The sequence below is a fragment of the Lepidochelys kempii genome, chromosome 1, assembly GCF_965140265.1.
Source record: "Lepidochelys kempii isolate rLepKem1 chromosome 1, rLepKem1.hap2, whole genome shotgun sequence".
Lineage (NCBI taxonomy): Eukaryota > Metazoa > Chordata > Testudines > Cheloniidae > Lepidochelys > Lepidochelys kempii.
This window is the reverse complement of record NC_133256.1, coordinates 54,930,274-54,954,212: the sequence shown is the minus strand read 5'-3', so window position 1 is coordinate 54,954,212 and position 23,939 is coordinate 54,930,274. Positions and strand designations below refer to the sequence as shown.

Sequence of the window (23,939 nt, the reverse complement as noted above, 5' to 3'; positions counted from 1 at the left end):
TGAATTTCTTAAGAGTGACAGACACTCTTTGCACCTGGGTGGAATGTGAGGGAAGGAGAAGACAGACATCAGACAATAGAGAGAGGTTGGCTTTTCCACATACAATGAAAAGGTGGCCGGAGACCATATTTCTTTATATTAACGTAACCAGATGATGGGTCAGATACCATGACTGATTGAATGTTCTCCTGTGTTTCTTCTCGTTTCACCACGCTATAAAATGGTCTCTGTGGGGCATAATCAGCATTAGATAAATGGTTCATGATGTGACATTAAATTCTGTTTTCAGTGTTCTGTATGATGGGGGAATGGGAGAGCTGATAAGAAAATGCGGATGTTAGGCAGAGACTCTGGTACAGCACAGAATTACCATGGTGGTTGGGTCACCACCCAGAACACTGCCATGGTGATGGACCACATTTGATGACACTTCTGCTAGCCCAAATGTGGGGAGACTGTCAAACAATGGGGTTCTACCTCATTAGGTGGAGATATCTGTGCGTATGTGCTGTCAAACCATCTTTGTCAAATTCTACATGATCACTCTCCCATGCCTTGCCAACACTAGGGATTTGCCCCAGATACAGCTGTCAGTGACCAGTCACTAGTTAGCTGTACTAATTCAAACTCCTGTAGACAGATGGAGCCTATAAGCCACAATTTGCATGTATTTAGCTAACCCTGTATGCAAGTAGGGATAAGCTGCATTAGTGCAACTTTTGATTGTTTTATTAGTCTATATTAGAGGTTTAAGAACATAAGAACGGCCGTATTGGGTCAGACCAATCGTCCATCTTGTCCAGTACCCTGTCTTCTGACAGTGGCTGGTGCCAGATGCTTCAGAGGGAATGAGCTGAACAGGGCAATTTTTCAGTGATCTATCCTGTCTACCAGTCCCGGCTTCTAGCAGTCAGTCTGTCCACCTTGGCTAAAGGTCATTGATATACCTATATTCCCTGAACTTATCTAATTCTTTTTTTAACCCAATTATTCTTTGAGCCTTCACAACATCCCCTGGCAATGAGTTCCACAGGTTGAATGTACATTGTGTGAAGAAGTACTCCTTTATGTTCGATTTAAACCTGCTACCTATTAACTTCATCAAGTGACCCCTGGTTCTCCTGTTGTGAAGGAGTAAATAACACTTCCTTATTTGCTTTCTCCACACCAGTATGATTTTATAGACATCTGTCATATCATCCCTTAATCGCCTCTTTTCCAAGTTGGATAGTCCCAGTCTTTTTAAATCTCTCCTTATATAGAAAATGGTTCCATACCCTGAATAACTTTTGCACTTCTCTGTACTTTTTCCAATTCTAACATATCTTTTTTTGAGATGGGTTGACCAGAACTGCACACAGTATTCAAGATGAGGGATTTGTATAGTGTCATTAATATTTACTGTCTTATTCCTTTGGTGTAACTAGACTGGTGGCTGGAATCCCCAGTGTAGACAAGGTTCTAGAGTGGGTAGGATTTGTTTGGACAGTCAAGTAAAATCATCAGGTTTTTCTTCATTGTTTTCAGGATAGTGAGGTAAACTTTGTGCAAGGATTACATTTTTCTTAGGTTTGGAAGGCTGTTTTTTCAGCTAGAGTATTTTCAAAGAGGGCTGTTGATTAATTGCAGTTAACTCATGTGATTAACTCAAATTAATTGCAATTTTAAAAATCGCAATTAATCGCACAGTTACATTTCAATTGGTATTCTATTGTTAAATATTTTTGGATGTTTTTCTACATTTTCAAATATTGATTTCAGTTACAGCACAGAATACAAAGTGTAGAATACTTACTTTATATTTTTATTATAAATATTTGCACTGTAAAACTGATAAATATTTTTCAGTTCACCTCATACAAGTACTGTAGTGCAATCTCTTTATTGTGAAAGTGCAACTTATAAATGTAGATTGTTTTTGTTACATAACTGCACTCAAAAACAATACAATATAAAACTTTAGAGCCTACAAGTCCACTTCTTGTTCAGCCACTTGCTAAGACAAACAAGTTTGTTTACATTTATGGGAGATAATGCTGCCTGTTTCTTATTTACAGTGTCACCTGAAAGTGAGAACAGACATTCATGTGGCCCTTTTGTAGCCAGCATTGCAAGGTATTTACGGGTCAGATATGGTCAACATTGGTATGCCCCTTCATGCTTCGGCCACCATTCCAGAGGACATGCTTCCATGCTGATGATGCTTGTTAAAAAATAATGCATTAATTAAATTTGTGACTGAACTCCTTGTGGGAGAATTGTATGTCTACTGCTCTGTGTTTTACCTGCATTCTGCCATATATTTCATGTTATAGCAGTCTTGGATAATGACTTGGCAAATGTTGTTCGTTTTAAGAACACTTTCACAGCAGATTTGACAAAATGCAAAGAAGGTACCAATGTGAGAGCTCTAAAGGTAGCTACAGCACTCGACCCAAGGTTTAAGAATCTGAAGAGACTTCCAAAATCTGAGTGGGATGAGATTAGCATATGGAGTATAATATGACAAGGGTATTAACAGCTGAGAGTTGGCTCTGGTTCCTCTTAAGGCTAAATCTTACCACTCCTACAGACTTGTGTACACCTGAGTAATCTGGTGCATATGCAGTAGGGAATGAATGGAATACGCTGCTTGTTTTGCTAAGCAGTATAAATGCACTGCTTAATGGACTAAGTTTGGGCTTTCATATAGGAAATTTTTGATAATGGTTTAACTTGCTTGTTTACTCTGGATAATTTTGCAATAAGGACAAATCCACAAGACCCTAAGAATGTTTTTCAGAGTACAGTACATGAAAACTGACACATTAGACTTTAAAAATAGAATAGGTCTCATGAGTCAAAGAAATGCGCCTTCTTTAATGCGTTGTCATTTTAGATGTTCTAAAAGGACTGCTTATGAACAAAAACATGTTTTTCTCAAGTGAGATCAAATGATAGTGGGTTTCCTTAGGGAAAGGATGCTTCCCTAGCCAAGATTGAGAGATCACCCTGCCACTCCTGTGTTCCTCTCTACTTTCTGAACTAAAGCCTCTGAATTTGGAGGTAATTGACTACGCTGAAATTCTGTGGCAGGTTACTCTATTCTAAAAGAGAAGGAGCTAATGGGGAAAAAAAAATTTGAGGGATTTGCTGATGTATTTTACAAAATGTATAGTTCATACCTCAAAAAAATAATAAGGTAGACTTCACAAGAATGTTGGGTTTTCTAATCCTGTCTAGTCACTTTTGCTTTTTTTTTTAAATGAATATTTTTTTCTAAAGACTGCAATAATTCATAATTGCTTTGAAAAGTAAAGACATTGCATTGTAGACAGAAGTGTCTGTATACATCAGTGTGGCATTTACTTACTTGCAGTGAGGGGGAAAATGTTGAGCAAGGGGCCACTGATCAGTTTGCAGCTATGTAAGCACAAAATTCCCTCGATCTGTTATGAATCTCATATTTTGGATATACAGTTGTGCTCATGTTCACAACAGTGCATGCAATAAGAAAAGGGGGGGGAATTATGTTGCATTAAACTCTCTTTATACCAGACACTGTGTCAATGAGGTTATATGCTGGAGCATTCTAAACACCTCACATAAGTACATCTCCTCTTTAACATTAAAGACTTTTAATTGTGCTAGAAACTTTAGCAAATGTCTCCATGTCCAATTTTAATGAAAATAATTCCATGACTCTTATAAAAATCAAAAGAAATCCCAGCAGCTTGAGGGGAAAATACAGGCAACCCCCCAGCTTTTTTTTTATTTATTTATTTAATAAATTTACAGAATCATTCCTTCTGAACCAAAACTGAGATGATCCAAAACTCTCTATAAATATGGTGCATTAAGTGCTGTGATCTCTAAAGGAATCTCCCATTCAGGTAAATATTAAATGTAGAAATAGGTGTGCCAGGATACAAGAATGTGACCATCTTAGGCTGTATGCCAATGCACAAAATACATCTGTATAACTTGCTGCATACATAGAAGGGTATGAGTAGTACAGTGAGCTTGCTTGTCAGGGTAGTCTAAAATGTACTAGATAATACTGGAGTAAGTCCCCAACTTTGTGTTTAGTAGGGGTCTGCATATTTTAAGGGTTTTTTTGGTAGTGGATGCTTGAATAATTTTAACACTTGCTTTATTAACCTGTAACTAAGTACACATGGAATAAAATAGGATATATTGTCCACATTTGTGTGTCTACCTTAAACCAGTAATTGATTTGGTTGAATCTGTTACCAAATCCTCCTCTGATGACTAAAGAAGAACCTAAGACAATAAGTATATAATGATGAATAGCTATGCTATTGTCTCCTAGCACTTAACAATAGTCCGATGTTGAAGTCCTTGCTTGGTCCATATTGAGGCACGTTCTCCCTGATTTCACAGTTTTCTGGAGTAAAAAGTAGTGAGTAAAGACCTTGGAGTTTGAGCTGGTAATTTGTCACTTTCCAGTGAAAGTTGCTATAAAAAATACAAAGCCTGGATTGGGTCTGTACCCTCTCGTCGCCCTCACTGCAAATATGCAGGGCCCTTTCTCCCTTCCCCCCCCATTTTATTGATAGAAGATTTAAGCTTTCTCTTTTTTTGTGTGAATTTCAAAGTAATTTGTCTATCTCCTGTCACCATCTCTCACTTCTATTCTTGTGTCCTCTGTCATTATTAACTCTCTCATAGAAATGGAAAAACTCCCGGCCACTAGTTACAAGCCACTGGAATTAGGTTACAAATTAGTTGCTGCTAACCTAAATAACCTTCTGTTCCTCCAGAAATCTCCTAGAGGCCAGCTCTTATTAACTGGCAGGGGCCATTCTCACCTCACATCTCTCACTCAAAAGGTGGATGGAGCAGGTCTGTACTGTTAGTCTTTGGGGGAGGTGTTATGATACTGTAGTATTTTTTTGTAAATTTATTTTGCTCAGTTTCTTTTTCTTTCTAACGACAGGGATCTCTGTCAAAGATGACAGAATTATCAGGGTTCTGGCTTAATTTGAAATGCTATTATCAAGAGCAACGTTTTCTCTATCTGAATATGACAGGAGGATAAAGCTTTTGTTGGTGGAAGCAAACATTTCAGTTTTCACTTCAGATCAATGTGCCTTTGTGAACACATCTGCATTGTCGCTGATGGATATTTTTTAGCGATTTTTTTTTTTAAAGATTTCATTTTGTTAAGGCAAGAAAAGACCTAGTCCATGGAGGTCAAAGCAGACTTGCAAATACATTTATCCTATGAGCACAGAAAACTGTGCAGTTCAACAAACCTTGGATACAGCATTAATATATTCTATCCTAAATTGCCTGTTATATTCTGCCCAAGTCCAAGTAGACTTACTCCAATCAGGCAGCCAGTAGCTGAACTTTTAAGTAGTCCCCAAATAGAGTTCATTGTTGTCTCCTCTTTGGATAGTACTGGGGAGCTTTTCAAACACTCTTAAGACAGATCTTTAGTCAATACAGCTGACAGAGGGCAGTTGTATGTCTGACTGCATGGTATTATCTTCACTGAAAGATCTTTATTCATTTTGAAGGAGCTGTCTTCCAGCTCAATAATACTTTTGGAGCTAGAGCTGTAGGCAAACCCATTTACATTTTTAAATTTGTCTTGCTTCCAAGATCCCCTGGGCAGCTTTACCATAAATGGAGATGGAACCCATTTTGCTCCTAACATTGAACTTGACATTCAGTATTGAATTTTTCACTTTGTAAGAGGGAAAATTCCAAATATAATGCAATGGTAATTATCCAGCATGCATTTCTCCCACAGCACATGGATGCTTCTGGGTATGGAGCCATATCCTGGCTCATTCTTTTTCCTCTGAATTCTCCCTAATACACTTGAGCAAGTGCTGGATCTGGTGGTATCAGTTGTTGGTCTGCCTTGTCTCTCCCTCAATCTCAATAGTCTTAAGAAGCTGCTTTGTCTATACTGTTTTTTTTTTCAGTATTAAACTTTCTGTAACAGTCTAGAACTACTAATGGTGGTATGTAACCTATCATTTAAATTAGCTATCTTCCAGTCATCTGGTATAGAAGCCGATGTGATGCCAGTTTTAAAAAGGCCTACCTCTGGAGTCTTAACTTCAGTACCAGGCAAACTGGTTGAAACAATAGTAAACAGTATTATGAGATGCATAGATGAACACGGTTTGTTGGGGAAGAGTCAACATGGTTTTTGTAAAGGGAAACAATGCCTCACCAATCTATTAGAATTCTTTGAGAGGGTCAACAAGCATGTAGATATAGCAGAGGTGGGCAAACTACGGCCTGTGGGACTGTCCTGCCCAGCCCCTTAGCTCCTGGCCGGGGAGGCTAGTCCCCAGCTTCTCCCATGCTGTTCCCCCTCCCCTGGAGGTACACCGCAGTGCGGGCAGTGCTCTGGCTGGCCGCTTCTGCCAGGCAGCATGGCTTGCGCCCTCCCACCCCCAAGGCTTTCCAATAAGCCTATCCTGCCTCTCTGAATGGCCTGGTAAGGGGACAGGAGGTCCCAGGGGGCAGACGGGGCGGTTGGATGGGCTGGAGGTTCGGGGGCGGGGGAGGTCAGGAGACAGGGAGCAGTGGGGGAAGGATAGGGGGTGAGGTCCTCGGGGGTCAGTTAGGGACGGGGGTCACGGGAGGGGGCAGTCAGGGGACAAAGGGGGGGGGGGTGTTGGATGGGTCGGGAGTTCCAGGGGGCAGTCAGGGGATGGGGAACAGGAGTGTTGGATAGGTGTGGGAGTCCTAGGGGGCCTGTCAGGGGGCGGTGGTGTGTATAGGGGTCGGCGCAATCAGGGAGCTGGGGGGGTTGGATAGAGGGTGAAGTCCGAGGGGGGCGGTTAAGGGTAGGGAGCCCCGGGAGGTCAGGGGACAAGGAGTGGGGGGGGGTTAGATGGGTCAGGGGCTCTGAGGGGGGCAGTCGGGATGGGAAGTGGGAGGGGGCGGATGGGGGCAGGGGCCAGGCTATTTGGGGAGGCACAGCCTTCCCTACCCGGCCCTCCATACCGTTTCGCAACCCTGATGTGACCCTGGGCCAAAAAGTTTGCCCACCCCTGAGATATAGTGTGCTTAGATTTTCAGAAAGCCTTTGAGAAGGTCCCTCGCCAAAGGCTCGTAAGCAAAGTAAGCTGTCATGGGATAAGAGGGAAGGTCCTCTCATGGATCAGTAACTGGTTAAAAGATAGGAAACAAAGAGTAGGAATAAATGGTCAGTTTTTGTAATGCAGAGAGGTAAATAGTGGTGTCCCCCAGGGGTCTGTGCTGAGACTGGTGCTGTTCAGTATATTCATAAATGATCTGGAAAAGGGGGTAAACAGTGAGGTGGCAAAATTTTCAGATGATACAAAACTACTCAAGGTAGTTAAGTCAAAGGACACTGCACAGAATTACCAAGGGACCTCACAAAACTGGGTGACTGGGCAAGAAAATGGCAGATGAAATTCAATGTTGATAAATGCAAAGTAATGCACATTGGAAAACATAATCCCAACTATACATATAAAATGGTGGGGTCTAAATTAGCTGATTGTGGAGTCATTGTGGATAGTTCTCTGAAAACATCCACTCAATGTGCAGCGGCAGTTAAAAAAGCAAACGGAATGTTGGGAATTATTCGGAAAGGGATAGATAATAAGACAGAAAATGTCATATTGTCTCTATGTAAATCCATGGTATGCCCACATATTGAACTGGTCACCCCATCTCAAAAAAGATATATTGGAATTGGAAAAGGTACAGAAAAGGGCAACAAAAATGATTAGGGGTATGGAACAGCTTCCATAGGAGGACAGTTTAATAAGACTGGGACTTTTCAACTTGGGAAAGAGACAACTAAGGCTGGGGGAGGGGGGGAGGAGGGAAGGAGGGGTATGACAGAGGTCTATAAAAGCATGACTGTTGTGGAGAAAGTAAATAAGGAAGTGTTATTTACTCCTCATAACACAAGAAGTAGGGGTCACCAAATGAAATTAATAGGCAGTAAGTTTAAAACAAAAGGAAGTTTTGACTGTGCGTTGTGTGAAGAAAATCTGTGGAACACTTTGCCAGAGAATGTTGTAAAGGCCTAGAATATAACAGGGTTCAAAAAAGAACTAGATAAATTTAATGGAGGAGAGGTCCATCAATGGCTATTAGCCAGGATGGGCAGGGATGGTGTCCCTAGCCTCTGTTTGCCAGAAGCTGGGAATGGGCAAGAGGGGATAGATCACTTGATTACCTATTCTGTTCATTCCCTCTGAAATGCCTGGCATTGGCCACTATCAGAGGACTGGATGCTGGGATAGGTGAACCTTTGGTCTGACCCAGTATGACCATTCAATATCTGCATGAAATTCATGGTGACACAGATCTCTACAGTAAGTGGGGTGGTTAGAGTGGGATTCTGATTAGCATGTAGGAAAGGAAGGTATGTAAGAATCTCTAGAAAATCCACATACTTTCTGCATCACCTTATCTTCAGAGGGGATAGATAACTAATTTGTTGATACATCTGGTACAATGCTTAGAGGATGAGGCATTTGTTTGTTAAAAATTAAATCCATGCAGCGCCAGAAATTTAAAGGGTAAGTACCTGTGATCTTAGATCGTCAGTCCTTGTCCCAAAGAATTTATATTGTCCCATGTTTTGTACAGTCCCTGGGACCCTGGTGCATGACTGGGCTCCTAAGTGCTATTGCAATACAAATTAAAAATAAATCTCAAGTGTTTGGGCAGTGATGCTGACTGCCCCTAGTTTGGGTGACTATTTTACAAGTACTAAGAAAATGAAACTCTCCATGACAGACAACTATCCAGACATACTGAGGAAGCTACACTGGAAGGTGTTTTTTTTGTTTTTTTTTTTAAAAACAGGAAAGTCACCCATTTTTCAAACTTCCTCCTATCTGGGCCGTACATTTTTTTAATTTTATTTATTTATTTTTGGTCCATTTCCCCAAGCAGTTCCTCAAGAATGTTTGACTTTGTAGATGTTCAGTTGCAAAAAACCTTAAGGTTACTGCCTCATAACAGCACCTTCACCCTGTAACTCCCCAGAATGAGACTTCAAAACACCAAACGCAAACATTTTAGGGGGGAAGAGGGGAACTGCAGGGAGCAGAGAACACAGCAAATGCACAGTTAAGGTGGGCCACCTTATCTCTTTAATGGAAGTGTTAGAAGAAAACAAACCAAAGCTTAAAACACCCCAGAATATGACCATTGAGGTAGCACTTACCACACAACATACTTAGACACCCAGCAAACTTGGCACCTGTACAGATGCCACAAAGAACTCAAAGTCCATGTGATACTGTATCCCTTCATAGTAAATATTTGCCATTATTGGAATCTCTTACAACAGAGTCCACAATGTTAAAGTGCACACAACTGAGAGACAATGCTTAGACGCTTTCTATATGGTTAGATACATCCCACTCAAGAATAGTATCTGCCATTTCCCAAAATGTGATCATGCAGGATGCTAAGGATAACCCAGTCACACATAGGAGGGGCTTTTGCATCTCAGAGGATTGACGCACCACCTGCTTACCATCCATTGAGCTTACAAGATCTTGCAGGTCAGAACAGAGGTGCACTGGCAAAGATACCTAAGGAATTTTGCATTTTGCTGGCTTGCATTGCTCTGGGTGCCAAGCATTCCTCTGACTCCCTTTAACATATTATCCACACTTAAAAATTAGGCTCTGACATCTGGGAAAAGTGTCTTAATGGTCAAAAAATATTACACAACTTCTTGACTCACTTTATTTAATAGTCTAGTCAAACAGAGTAGTTGGACTGGGGATGCATGCACACACACTCCTGCATAGAAACTGGAACAATTTTGTATTTAAAAAGCTGCATTAAAAAGATTTTGTATCACTTTAGTATATAAAGAGTGCAGTCTCACTCCTTTGAGTGGCATAATTGTTCATTTTATGCAGTTTTTCAATCTATAGAATGCACAAAGATCTGTCATGAAAATATGATGAAAGTAGAAAAGTATCTGTCATGAAAGTAGAAAAATATCCATTGATTCATGGAGTGTACTCAAAGTTTTTTTTGTTTTTTAAATCACTTTGCTGGCAGCAAAATATGACTTCACTTTCAAAGGGACAGTTAATTTCCATGGTAATGTGACTTGCATTCTAGGGCAGGGGAAGAATGGATTTTGATGTAGGTGGGTACTCTGTTATACTTCAGTAACTAAGCAACCAGCAGATATACTTTATGCTTTATTTCCATAATAAATGTGTTTAAACTACATTTATTTGTGCTTTGCTTTCTTATGAGGTTTTTAAAATTCTGGGTTTAATTTCTGGCAGACCGTGTTGTACCAAGAGGCTTACAAAAATGTGCAGAATGTAGGCTGAAAGTCACTTACAGAGGATAGTTTGGCTCCTCCCATGCTCTAAATTCTTGATGCTAAATATTTATTCTGCTGCCTGAATTCTTTGTAAGCAAAAGAAACTTCTGAATAAAGATTAAGGGGTCCTGCTTCATTTCTGTTCCATTCAGAAATGGCCAGTGTCAATGTAAATAAAAATATTGTAGATAAGCCATCTATTAGAGATGATGATTACTGAGGTTTTTAATAAGGCTCCAGTACTCTTCAGGCACTACTGATTTAAAGAAAATGTAGCTTTTCAGCAAAGTAATGCAGCCCCCAAGATCTGAGTTCACTGCAGTGTTTTCTACTAGTCGAAGATGGACTGAGTGCCTTCTCCTATTCAAAGGATATTAAACTGCCAGGATTTATCATTATTCAGTAGCTCTCTAATAACTAATATAATTTTTTTAAAGTACAAACTAAAATATAAAGAATAATTTAAATTAAATGTGAACTTGGTTTTTTGCTGCCGGATTTGATGCTGAACACTGAGAAGGGAATTTTGGAGAACCAGATTCAAAGTGTCCATCTGTTCTAATAATCTAAATGGTGTATTCTAGAATCTCCTATAGAACTTTCCATTTAAAAAGCCTTGCGGAATAGGGTATTACAGACGGTCCTCTGCTAGCATAGTAGTGGTAAAACTGGTACTTCTAGATATGTGGGGGACTATCCCAAAATAAAAATATTCTGGGGGATGATAAAAGCAAATTCAAGGAAGACTAGGTTAAAAAATTCATCTGAACATAGCCACCTACTTGCTGGCAGTCAGTGAATTTCCAGATGAGGTAGATCTTGGCAGGTTTTGATTGCTGCTTGTCTTTCTATTGTTGCAGGCTGGTAGAAGCTTTATGTACACATGCTGTTGTGATAGTACAGCAAAGTATGTGACATTCTTGTCACAAACATACAAACCTAAAATTTAACAAAAATACGCCATACTTGTGTGATGTAGGGGCCAACATACTGAATGGATTACAAGGCTATAGGTAGGGTGACCAGACAGCAAGTGTGAAAAATCGGGACGGGGGTGGGGGGTAGTAGGAGCCTATATAAGAAAAAAAGACCCCAAAATTGGGACTGTCCCTATAAAATCGGGACATCTGGTCACCCTAGCTACAGACCAGGTTCTTTGTGGGGAGGCCACAGATTATCTAGCAGGGCCCAGAAACAGATAGAACCCTTTGGCCTCCCAGGAAACAAGCCTGGAGCATCAAAAGTAGAAGGCTAGTTCTTGGGTCTGGAAGTGGTTGAGCAGCTCAAATGCTGTACTACAAAAAGTCTGCTCCTCCGAGCTAACAGTACTAAGATCAGTGTATGCCTTTTAGTGGTGTGTGTTTTGACACTGGTCTGTTTGCTGCCTTTTTAAACACTTCTCTACTCTGAAGAGTAAGGGAAACCAATGACCGTGTTCGCTGCCTGTTTAAGTTTTACATCCTCCTTGCTCAAAAGAGGGAAAACCATTTCAACTCTCAGCTCGCTTGAAGGCTTTGCTTTAACGCTCTCCCAGAGAAAAGCAAGGAGTTTGTTGAATGAGGAGGAAGTAGTATGCTTAAAGGCAGGAGCATTTGGGAAGCAAACCTGGAATGCTACTACAACTCTAAAGAGCAGGGATGATTGGAGTTTGCTCACCTCGGTGCTGAGGGAGTGCTAGGAGATCACCATGTGACCACTTAAGTACCATTTATTAGACCCTAATAAGACTGTTGCTAAACTAACTAGCCTAATGTCCTCCACAAAAATCGGTCTGCAGTCATCACAATGGCATATTGACCTTATTTATGATTGTCTAAATTTACATTACCCTAGCATACCTGTTAGGTTTCTGTACTGACACTGTTAATAGCTGCTACTTGGTGGTTTGTACCCATTTCTGTATACTGAATATTGTGTGTGCAAGTTGTGACAGGGTCAGGCCAGATGGCTATAGGAGAGTAATAAAAGGCAGATATATTAGCCCCAGACTAAGTAGGTCCCTTTTCCCTGGGTAAGGTAACAGGGAAGGTTCCAGAACAATCAGGAACTTTCTGGAGACAATTAAGACAGGCTGATTAGAACACCTGCAGCCAATCAAGAAGCTGATAGACTCAATTAAGGCAGGCTAATCAGGGCACCTGGGTTTTAAAAAGGAGCCCACTTCAGTTTGTGGTGTGCATGTGAGGAGTTGGGAGCAAGAGGCACTAGGAACTGAGAGTGAGAACGCAGACTGTTGGAGGACTGAGGTGTACAAGCATTATCAGATACCTTGGAGGAAAGTCCTATGGTGAGGATAAAGAAGGTGTTGGGAGGAAGCCATGGGGAAGTAGCTCAGGGAGTTGTAGGTGTCGCACAGCTGTTCCAGGAGGCACTCTAGACAGCTGCATTCCACTGGGCCCTGGGCTGGAACCCGGAGTAGAGGGCGAGCCCGGGTTCCCCATAAATCCTCCCAACTCCTGGTCAGACACAGGAGGAGTCGACCTGGACTGTGAATTCAGAAAAACGGCCAAGCTGAGGGCTGCCGTGAAGCTCTAAGATAAGCAAATCCGCCAATAAGCACAAGACCCACCAAGGTAGAGCAGGAACTTTGTCACAAAGTCTACTAAAAAATTGATTAAGAGGAGACCATGAAATAAAGGCAGTTCCATTTAATGTTAATAATTTGTATTACCATAGTGCCCAGGAACCCTAACCATGGACCAGGATCCCATTGTGCTAAACACTGTAATAACACAGCAAAAAGCAGGTCCCTGCCACAAGGAGCTTAAATCTAAGACTATGTCTATGGCATGAAGCTTTACCAGTAACAGTTCTGTCAGCATATAGCAGCTAGCATAGCTATTTTGGTGGAGGTGTGTTCACATTTGGCTGCCTTTGCTGGTGCAGTGAGTCCCCACGGTGCCAGGTTGTATCAACAGCAGCTGTGCAGCACTGTGGGGAAGGCATCCCATTATCCCCATCGCCACCATCTGGCACATTACTTTGTGGGATATGTTTGCAGGAACACTTGGTGATACTGAGGGAAATCAGTGCTCTCAAGGAGTTGTGGGAGTTTGGGGTCAAGTTCCCACAATTCCCTCTGGTCCATCTTGATATCTACTGTTTTTCTCATGCCAGTTTTCAGTCTGTCCACCACCTCACTGGCAAGCATGCATGCTGAACAGATCAGCTGAGCTCTTGTGGCTGCTTACAAAACAAATCAGTCACCCTGTTTCTAATTTGCGGAACCACAGCTACGAGTGTGGCTGGCTGTGCGACGCTACGAATGAAAATACTAAGGGGAAGTGGATAATGTGGCTATTGAATGAAACTTGGCCAGCTGCTGTAGGTGGCCACTGGCAGTTCTGGGCCCATGCAGCAAGCACCAAATGGTGGGATCAGATTGTGATGCAAACCTGGGATGACCAGCGGTGGTGGCATAACTTTTGGATGCAGAAGGTCACATTCCCAGAACTGTGTGCTGAGCTCACCCGGTACAGGCACACCAAAATGGGAGCTGCTTTCACAGTTGAGAGAGTGGATGTGAGATGAGACAACAGATGGATATGGATAGAGGAGTACAAGGAAAGAATGTGACAATGTTGGTTAGCATGATAGACTGCAGTGTCAAAACAAAGTTGATTGATTTCCTTAAAAATCTGTTGGGGTGTGTCTAATCCTTCACTTACTCATCTATACATGGCAATTAAACCTAAAAAGGTAATTTTTAACCTAATGCATATCGTTTGAATAGTCCAAACTATAAGTCTTCCACTATTGACACTAACAAACCACCTCAGGTATCATTTTCTGAGTAGCATATGTTCCCAAGAGCTACATAAGGGGCATTCTTAGTTCAGTATATTTGTGTAATGTCCCAAGTCTATAACTCTCTGAATTATCTGATTTTTATGAATCTAAAGGGCACTACAGTACTGTGAGCCACTCCCAACCTTTGAACAAGAAATTCTGTAGTTCAGGTAGAGCCACCCAGTTTGCATACTATGAAATGTCCAGGTATCTAAAGGATGAATAACAATTAGATAAAAATTCAAATAATGTTGGACTAAAATCCATGTAACTTTCTCCACCTCCATACAACATGTTCAACCCTTTAAGTTAACTTTATAGCTGGTAAAAGGTGACAGATTGACAGTACTATGGACTGAATTCTGCTTTTCCACCAAAGGGGTACAGCAGCGCCACTATAGTCTCCTCCACCGCAACCACCCAGCCTCTAGCTTCATCCATGAGCTGGAGGGAGATGGGTCTTTGGCCTCTTTTTTAGGAGCCCTTTTGATTAGAATGTGGTTCATGTTGCTAGTAATTAGTTGTCATTGCTATCTTAATGACTGATGGATTAAATGAAATGTCTGATGGATTATATGAAATGTGTTTGTGGCCTTAGTCCATTTCCTAGTTGGCAAAAGTCAACATCAAAAATGCTATCACAGATGCCAGATAGTTTCAGTTATTATGGGGCATTCAGCAGAGATACCAAGGATTGGGATGGGCATAAAGAATTAACTGTCACCTTATCCCTAGATACAGTTAGTGATTGAGGCAGGCTAGCAGGGAATCATAGGGATTCTTGTATTTTGTTCTCTGGGCAAAATATTTTAGTTTCAAAGGTTATTTGTCTAGTAATTCTAATTAGCACTCACTTGAAAATTAATATGCATAACTTATTTTTCCTCTACAGAACTATCCGTGTGTGGCTGAAGAGAGAGAGTGGGCAGTATTGGCCTAGCATATACCATGCAATGCCATGTAAGTATTTTGGGACGTTCATTGTTTACTGTGTATTTGCCAACTGACTTCTTTGGGTCTGGACGTGTACCTCTGAGCTTGTGACCTTTTTGGGAGCTCACAATTGTACGCTAGATACTATGCTTGAGCTAAGTGTCCAGGTTCTCTGAAGCTTGTTACCAAGTTATGAACCAATACAAAATCTCCTGTCTTTTTAAAATGTAATATACATTATTTGATATTTTGTAAACATCTCTTCTTTGTTTCTATTACTAGCTGAAGTGCTAGTAGTAGTGATTTCTTTCTAAAAGCAAAAGGCACACTCCCTACCCTGAAGAGTTGACAATCTAGTTCAGATACATGATGCAACAGTATGAGTTGAAGGTGGTGTAGGGAGTTCTGCAGAGGAAGTGGTGTCTCTCTTTTGTTGAGAGGGTCTAGAAGAGAGGATTGTCTGGTATGTGAGAAGAGGGAGGATATCCCCAGAGGTAGCATCAATGAAGATGCAAAGAGGAGAGTAGGAGAAGAGAATGCATTGGGACTGGATTGGATAGCAATTTGAGATGAGCTCAATCTTCTGGTGTATGGGTTTTGATGGCATAAACAATTAATTAGATGCTGGGTAAGTGATGTGGCCACTCTGTCACAGCAGCAGCATCCGGAGATGTCAAGCACATCCATCCACCATCAATGAGCTAAATAAAGAATGAAAGCAGAAAGAAGTGAACAGAATTATAGACAGGAATAGAGTTTACAGAGCCTTGTAATTAAGGGGAAATCAGGAAAATCAGTAATGGGATTTAAAGTAGGCAGTGATCTGATCAGAACAGTGGGAAAAGGTGTGCTTATTTTTAACTAGACATCCTGGAGGTACAGGAAGGTGGAAGTTGAGGGAAGCCAGAGAGGAGAATGTTACAAAAATTAAGGGAGGAGATGATTGTGGCTTTTGTCAGAGTTAAGCAGTAGAGAATGGAGAAGAGTGTGGGTTCCATAGATAATGATGTAGAGGAAGATCAGAAATGGATATTGCCAATGGAAAGAGGAGAAAAAGGGTGAGAGACACCAAGTTTCTGAACTGGAGCTGTGAGGGAGGCTAGCAGAATTTGGCTCCATTAGAAGGGAGGGGCAAACTGAGGGTGCGATATCCAGGTATGGAAGTTGGAAAGACTATTGGAGGTGAGTAAAGAGTAGGAGAGAATTCATGAGTAGAGGGGAAGATCTGTGTGTAAGGGAAAAAGAGTGGAGGATGGAGGACAAAGTCCTGAAGGACATTAATGGAATACTGGAGAGGCGAGGTGAAAGTGCAGCAAGAGGAAACTAGAATCACTGAGTCTGGTGATGAATGAATGCTTGAACACTTTTATATACAAATGTAATGCAAATCACCAAAAGTCAGGAAACTCAGTGCAGTCTAAAATTCTGCCATTAAAGGGGTCAGTCAAGACTGAGGAGTCTCAAGTAAGAACCTTTCAGATTTCACCCCTTTCTCCTATAGCACTATAACCTTTAAAATGCTTACTGGGCAAGAATCTGGAATTGGCTACTGCAGGATACTGTTCCTACAGGCCAGTGGTCTTCTTCAGTGTGGCAAATCTTAGCTACCTTCTAGAGAAGGGTTGCATTAGTTGTAGGGGGAAGTTTATAAATGATGTACACAACAGGGTGTCATGACTTTTGCTGATGCACCATGTTAAAGTCCTGTCAAGCTGCTTACTCCTTAGCAGATATGGCTCCTTAAGTGAGTTCACACAGATGTAACAGAAGTGGGGAGTGATTTTTAGAGAGGGTACAAGATCTAAGGCAGGTTTCTGCATGGAAACCCTAGGGAGAAAGCTTAAGCTGAGGCTGGTTTGTGTTGTGCTTATGAGTTGCCAATAAAGAAGAAAATATTGGGATGGGTGAGAAGGGTAAGTTTGAGCTAAGTGTGTGGGGATTCTATTCAGAGCTGGGTGGAAACCCCACCTGCTTATAGTGTACTGAAAACCAAAACTATCCTGTGAATCTGAGTTATTAACATGTAACGCTCTTCCCATCTCTCTTCCTCCCTCAGCCTTGCTCTCCCAACCAGAGAATATTTACATGTTAAGTTGACATTTTAATACTTGCTGATTGACAGACCCATCTCTTTACTGGGAAATGCATTGTACCTACTCAGTGTTTAGTTCCCCAGTAATGGCTTGTAAGCTTGGGGTCTTAGTACAGCATTGTTGTATTGATGGGTTACCGACATCCTGCAGCAGGAGTATGCTATATTTTTTGACATGTTCCAAACAAAACAAAACATGCTCAACAGGGGAAACACCCCAGTTACCCTATTCGAGAAGGATTCCAGGTGTCCCTGGCAGGCCGTTTCTTCTAACCCCCATCTGTGTCCATGGGTGAGCTCGTGGGAATCTCGGTGCTTGACTGGTCTTTATATTCCGGTATGTTTTTGAGCAACATACTGGCCACATACTCTGCTGGGGTAAAATTAGGTAGCTCCATCAAAGTCAATGAAGCTATGCTGATTTATAACAGCTGCAGTTCTGTTAATCTGACCTAAGGAGTTGTGTTCCCTTAGCTAGCTCTGTCCGCTAGGACATCTGTTCCAGCAATGGCATTCATTTGCTTTGGCTAATATTGATTTCTTTAAATATTTGCATACATTTGTGTTTTAAGATTTTTGTTACCTCTGCTCAGATCCCGTAGATCCAGAGGGTTGGGTTTTGTGTGTCTGCAAATGGTGGGTGTCCTGAGAAAACACTGGGGCATCTCATTAATTCTGTCTCAAATCAGTTCTGAGCAGGGCAATTGTAGATTTTCCTCTGTCTCCCTGTTCTGATCTTTCAGCCCAATTGACTTGTGGCATGTGAATCCTGCCACCTGCACCACTTGTCAGGCTGTCTGAAATGGCTCCCAGTTATGAGTGCCAATTTCAGGTCAGACTGTCAGGGCATATACGCCAAATTGGTGATATAGTTTACAATTAGATTTCACCAAACTAGTAACAAATATGCACTCCTGATCAATCTGTTAGTCTTACCATTTAGTCCCAAACAGTCCTTTTAGGCTCTTCAGCCTACCTTGCCACCGAGACAAACTGGACTTTGTGATACTGGTCACTATACCAAATATCACATCTCATTAAGTGACTCCCAACCCCAAAGGGTCCGTCACTTACCCCAGGTCAATGGATACTCTTGACATCACACCAAAGACAATGCTGGCAGCCAATTTCTGTAGTAAACCTAACTAAAGGTTTATTAGTTTAATAATTAAAAAAAAAGAAAAAAAAATGAGTTATTGTGAGGTTTAAAGCAGGTAACATGCATTAACAGGTAAGTCAAAGTTTATAAGTCTACAATTCTTAACATTTTAGTAATCTGCTAAATTTCCAAAAGTTCCTCAGGGTTACCCAGAGTAATTCTAGGGATCCTTGTCCACTTGATTAGTATTCCACCCTGTTAGCATCCAAAACAGTTCAGAGATACATGTTCAGTTGCTGAATCCATTCCTGTAGCGTCTTTCCAGGGAAAGCAATCTGGCAGGTGTTTTCATTCACTGCATGAACTCTTCTTTTACTGATTAAATATAAACACAGTGACACGTGCTTTGAAGTTAGCGACATTTTACATTTCTAATGTTCCATTCTCGTATGATGAGTAAACATAATGTAAGCGCAATGTGATAACTGGGAACAATCCTTCATTAGTTTTCATGAAGTTTACACCTCAAGAAAATTCTCATCTAAGTACTCTCTCAAAATTTTTGATCTACGGTTAATTAAGTACAGGGATATACATAATGTAAATCGACAGCAATCAACAGATTGTAGATAAGTGAAGACCATATCATTCACATTTCCTTTGAAATAAATTAACACTCAAGTGAATTAGTACGTTTAACGTTTCTTTGATAATCACACACAAGTAAATTGGCCTATTGCTCTGCCCTGAGCTGGCCTGTCAGCCTCACCCCACCCCCAATTTTGAGGAACATCTTGCACCATCCCCCTCTCCCAATATCTTGGAAAACTTTGGAACTATTGAATATGAGTCATGCTGTTCTATCATTTCTTTCTAAGTACGTACAAGTATAATCCTACGGCTGTGGGGTATTGCCTGCTGAATTGACACATTGTGTCTTTTCTATATCACTGTTTCTGAAATCTATTGGATGAGACATGAGTGATTGTCGCTCCCACTGCCCACACACCTCTTACACCAGAAGTGACCTTGCTACCTGAGTGTGGAGTGGCATTGCTGTGTTCTTCACACAGTTCTTTTTTAGCTTCTCTAGCCAGGAGAAAGCAGCACTGGAGCGGTGACTGTCTAAGAAGACTGGTTAAGGATGTAGGTGTGGGAAAAGATGTCTCTTTGCTACCAGAATGTGCTGAAATCCCTGCTCCCAAGCATAGCCATCCCACTAGCATCACAAGAGGAAACAGACAATAAAAACGCAGACTTAAGAAGCACTACTGATCTATATGGCTAATAGGGATGGACTGAAAAACAAGCTAATATAGTTCTCATGTTCACTACACGTTAGTTGGCTTAGCAGCAGGCTTACAATGGGCCTCTAAAAGATAACTACAGGCAGCTCATCCTCCTCATGCACATGCATGAAGGCTTTGTTAGTCTTAAGCATTTGAGCACTGTTTAACCTTACTTTTGCCTGTAAATGGCCTTAAGATTATGAAAGGGATACAGTCTAGCAAAGAGAAATATACTAAGAGTGCAGAATGGATTATTACTGTAATAGAGGAGGGTGGAGTTTCAGTTATGTACCAAGAGGTAGCCTGCTCTGCCTATCTGATGTTAGTTTTAATGGTTTCAATACAAACTACTGTGATCTCGGGGAGAGTGAAATACGTTGTAAATGAGGATATGCATTAGGTAGGAAAATGATCACTTTTAAATAAAATCCGTATTGGTTGAATCCATATTATTATCCTAGGGATAATAATTATGTAAAGCAGTGATCGCCAAACCATAGATCACAATCGACTGGTCGATCCTGGAACCTCTGCCAGTCGATCGCGATCTCTGGCCATTAAAAGTCCTGCGGCACAGCGCAGCTAAGGCAGGCTCCCTGCCTGCCCTGGCCCCGCGCCACTCGTGGAAGCAGCCAGCACGCCCCTATGGGAGCAGGGTTCTTTGTGTGCTGCTCCTGCTTGCAAGCACTGTCCGCACAGCTCCCATTGGCTACTTCCGGGAGCGGCGTGGGGCCAGGGCAAGCAGGGAGCCCGCCTTAGCCCCACTGCACTGCCAACTGGGAGTCGCCTGAGGTAAGTGCTGCCCAGCGGGAGCCCGCACCCCAAACCCCAACCCTGAGCCCCTCCTGGAGCCAGCACCCCAAATCCGCTCCTGCACCCCAACCCCCTACTCCCTCCTGGAGCTTTCACCCCTCACGCCTCCTACACCCCAACTGTCTGCCCCAGGCTTAGTCCAGAGCCCCCTCCCATACTGTGAACCCCTTGGCCCCAGCCCAGATCCCACCCCCCCCCCGAACCCCAAGATCCTGCCCCAGCCTGGTGAAAGCAAGTGAGGGTGAGCAAGAGCGAGCAACGGGGAGGAAGGGATGGAGTATAAGTAGGGGCATAGCGAGTGTATAAGTAGGGGCATAGCGAGCAGATCGAGGGACGTGATCGTTCCCCTCTATTCGACATTGGTGAGGCCTCATCTGGAGTACTGTGTCCAGTTTTGGGCCCCACACTTCAAGAAGGATGTGGATAAATTGGAGAGAGTCCAGCGAAGGGCAACAAAAATGATTAGGGGACTGGAACACATGACTTATGAGGAGAGGCTGAAGGAGCTGGGATTGTTTAGCTTGCAGAAGAGAAGAATGAGGGGGGATTTGATAGCTGCTTTCAACTACCTGAAAGGGGGTTCCAAAGAGGATGGCTCTAGACTGTTCTCAATGGTAGCAGATGACAGAACGAGGAGTAATGGTCTCAAGTTGCAGTGGGGGAGGTTTAGATTGGATATTAGGAAAAACTTTTTCACTAAGAGGGTGGTGAAACACTGGAATGCGTTACCTAGGGAGGTGGTAGAATCTCCTTCCTTAGAGGTTTTTAAGGTCAGGCTTGACAAAGCCCTGGCTGGGATGATTTAACTGGGAATTGGTCCTGCTTTGAGCAGGGGGTTGGACTAGATGACCTTCTGGGGTCCCTTCCAACCCTGATATTCTATGATTCTTTGAGTGAATGGGCGGGGCTTTAGGGAAAGGGGAGGGCTTCGGGGAAGGGGCCGGCTAGATCACTTTAACTATACTGGTACAATTAAAGCAGTTCAACCCCCTAGGGTGAATGTAAATAAGCCAGTAAAAAGGTGCTTTATATGAGAAAGGGGAATCAGGTGCATTTACACTATGGGTGGTATGAATAGAAATAGTTATACTAGGCCTATGTTGTTTAAGTGCTTTTGAATATTTATACCCAAAAGTTTTTTTTGTTTTTTTTTTTTTGGTCAGCTCCATTACTGACACATTGTTTATATGTGTTTTGGAAAAAGCATGACTTGAAAAAACAATGATTTGTCAAAATCTGATTTTCTGTGAACTGTTAATGGTATTTGCAACGGTAGTAGAAATTATTTGGATTAGACCGTAGCTAGCACTGGACCTAAACTGTAGGGTGAGAGTGGTATTAAGGATTTTATATAATCTGGTATGATACAAATATTTTCATGAAGTTTCTTTAAAAGAATAATCATTTGCCTTAAACACTGCCCTGCAGTGTTAGAAATCCAGACATAACAGCATTGTGCCAATGCACCAGCAGTTGAAATGACCTCTTAACAGAAGGTGAAACTGACCAGTTTAGTTTCACTGCTTTGAAATTGCTTTAAATCCACTAAGTAAATGGCAAAATGATGAAAAGTAAACTTTTCTATTTACCAGTTTCACTTTGATAATCTCTGGTGGTGTTAGTAGCACCGACAAAATACTTTTCATTGTGACAGCTTCCTTTTTTAACTGAAGCCTTTTTTCTTTGTTCGTTGAACATCAAGTTAGACATTCCAAAAAATAAAGTGAAAAAACAAGTAATCAGAGCCACTCTCAGACTACTTGATTGACTGTCTGTCTGTGCTCTTTGAGTTTCTGTTGCCATAAATTATTCTGTATTCTCCCCTCAGTAAATAAATCAATACAATTCTAAACTCCATATGGTGGTGCAATTTCAGTTAAATGTCCAACACAAACTTTTTTGTATTGTCTTTTCTTCATTTGATTATGCCACGAAATAAAGAACATGGAGGATCCACTGGATTGATGAATGTTCTGATACCAGTCTAGAGTGTGTGTTTAAAACAGTTGAGAAAACAAGTTGAAAATATATAGGGTATTCACTAGTTATAGAAACAAGTGCACACACCTAGTTAGGGGTCAGGGGGAGGGCTACAAAAAAACAGAACAGGAAAATCCAGTGAAAAGCAGTACTAAAAATATTTAGTTATTTATTCCTGTGATCAATATAAAATTAATGGTAAAAATCAGAAGGAGCAAGAATTCCTGGCCCCTCTGCTAAAATTGCCAGTTGTAATGTCGAACTTGTCCTGCAGAAACTTGATTGAAACTTTCAGCAACAGTATTAAGAGGCACAAAACCAAAACTATCACTACACACCTAAATTGGATTAAAAAGGCGGTTTATAAACCACAAGCAAATAGAACTCTAATTCTTAATAGAAAATTCTGACTCTACACCAACATGTTAACATCACCAGATTCTCAAAAGAGCCTAAGAAATTTTTTCAAAAGCAAGTTGCAAGAGTATATCCTGAAAATTTGTAGTGTGGTAGTTGTCTAGGATAATGTGTTTCTAGGGTATTAGATGGAATATTTTTTATCATACTTTTTAGTCATTGGTTACGATATAATCTATTTATAATAGAGATGCTTGACAACTGTAGTTCCATTATGGACTATCGGTCTTTAATTTTGTTGAAACTCAATGACATTTCAGTCCATAGGAGTTTCCTACTTCAAGAATTTAAACTGATGGGATGTAAACCTTAGAAATAATTTCTTACTTTATAGCTGAAGATCAGAAAATGTAGAAAATTAACTTCAATCATTCTGTTAAATCCACAAAAACTTTTTAAAACTGAAATGTCTTTAATATTCTTTGAGGGGTCTGTGACCCCACAACTGCTCTTGTATAGCATTTTCTGTTTAAATAATTTAATTGGGGGGGGGGGGGGGAAGTGGATCATGAAGTAAGGAGTAGTTGTATGTCTACTCATTTATTTCCTGATGTAACAGGGTTTATTGAATAGCGTTGCAGGAAGAGTATGTTTATGCTTTTCTATCATAAGGGGTAAAATAAAGAATAGCATCGTAAGTGTGTTAACTAGATAGGGACTCCAGAGCTTCAAGATCAATGAGAATCATGGTTTTGTTAACTTCATCAACATGTTCATTTTTTTCAGCTCCATGTTCATGCATGTCTTTTAACCCGGAAACAAGAAGGCTGTCCGTAGGTCTAGACAATGGTTCAATCTCAGTAAGTACATATAAATAAGATTTCCCATTGAAATACTTCCCTTTTGAGAAGTATGTATATATTATTGTGCTGAGGAATTTTAATTAGCATTGGCTAAATGACAGACTAACATTGATCCTAGCTACTAATGACACTGACCGCTCTAGTGCAGAAAACAGAAGACCCATGACAAATTTCAAACTAGCTGCTATATAAACTTGAGTTGGGTTTAGAGGAATTAGGGAACTAAACAAATTGTATGGGTTTACTTGTCCAATAACAAGTTTTTAATTTACCAACTTTGATCAAATTATTAATCACTTGTCTAAATTGGTCTCTGAACACAGCAAATGAGCATAAAGTTACTCTCAGATCCATATGATGCATCTCAACTCATACAGCTAGCTCTTTATATGGAATGTATAGCACTGTT

At 41.2% G+C, this 23,939-nt stretch overlaps 1 protein-coding gene across 6 annotated transcripts in view; it reads left to right on the top strand.

The window, feature by feature from the left end:
• Positions 1–23,939, top strand: part of WDFY2 (WD repeat and FYVE domain containing 2) — a 148,585-nt gene that overhangs the window by 52,223 nt on the left and 72,423 nt on the right. For all 6 annotated transcript variants that reach the window (XM_073343033.1, XM_073343043.1, XM_073343052.1 and 3 more), the window contains exons 2-3: positions 14,997–15,064; positions 23,454–23,527. In XM_073343033.1, coding sequence (XP_073199134.1) covers positions 14,997–15,064; positions 23,454–23,527 — 142 coding nt within the window. The remainder of the gene's footprint in view (positions 1–14,996; positions 15,065–23,453; positions 23,528–23,939) is intronic.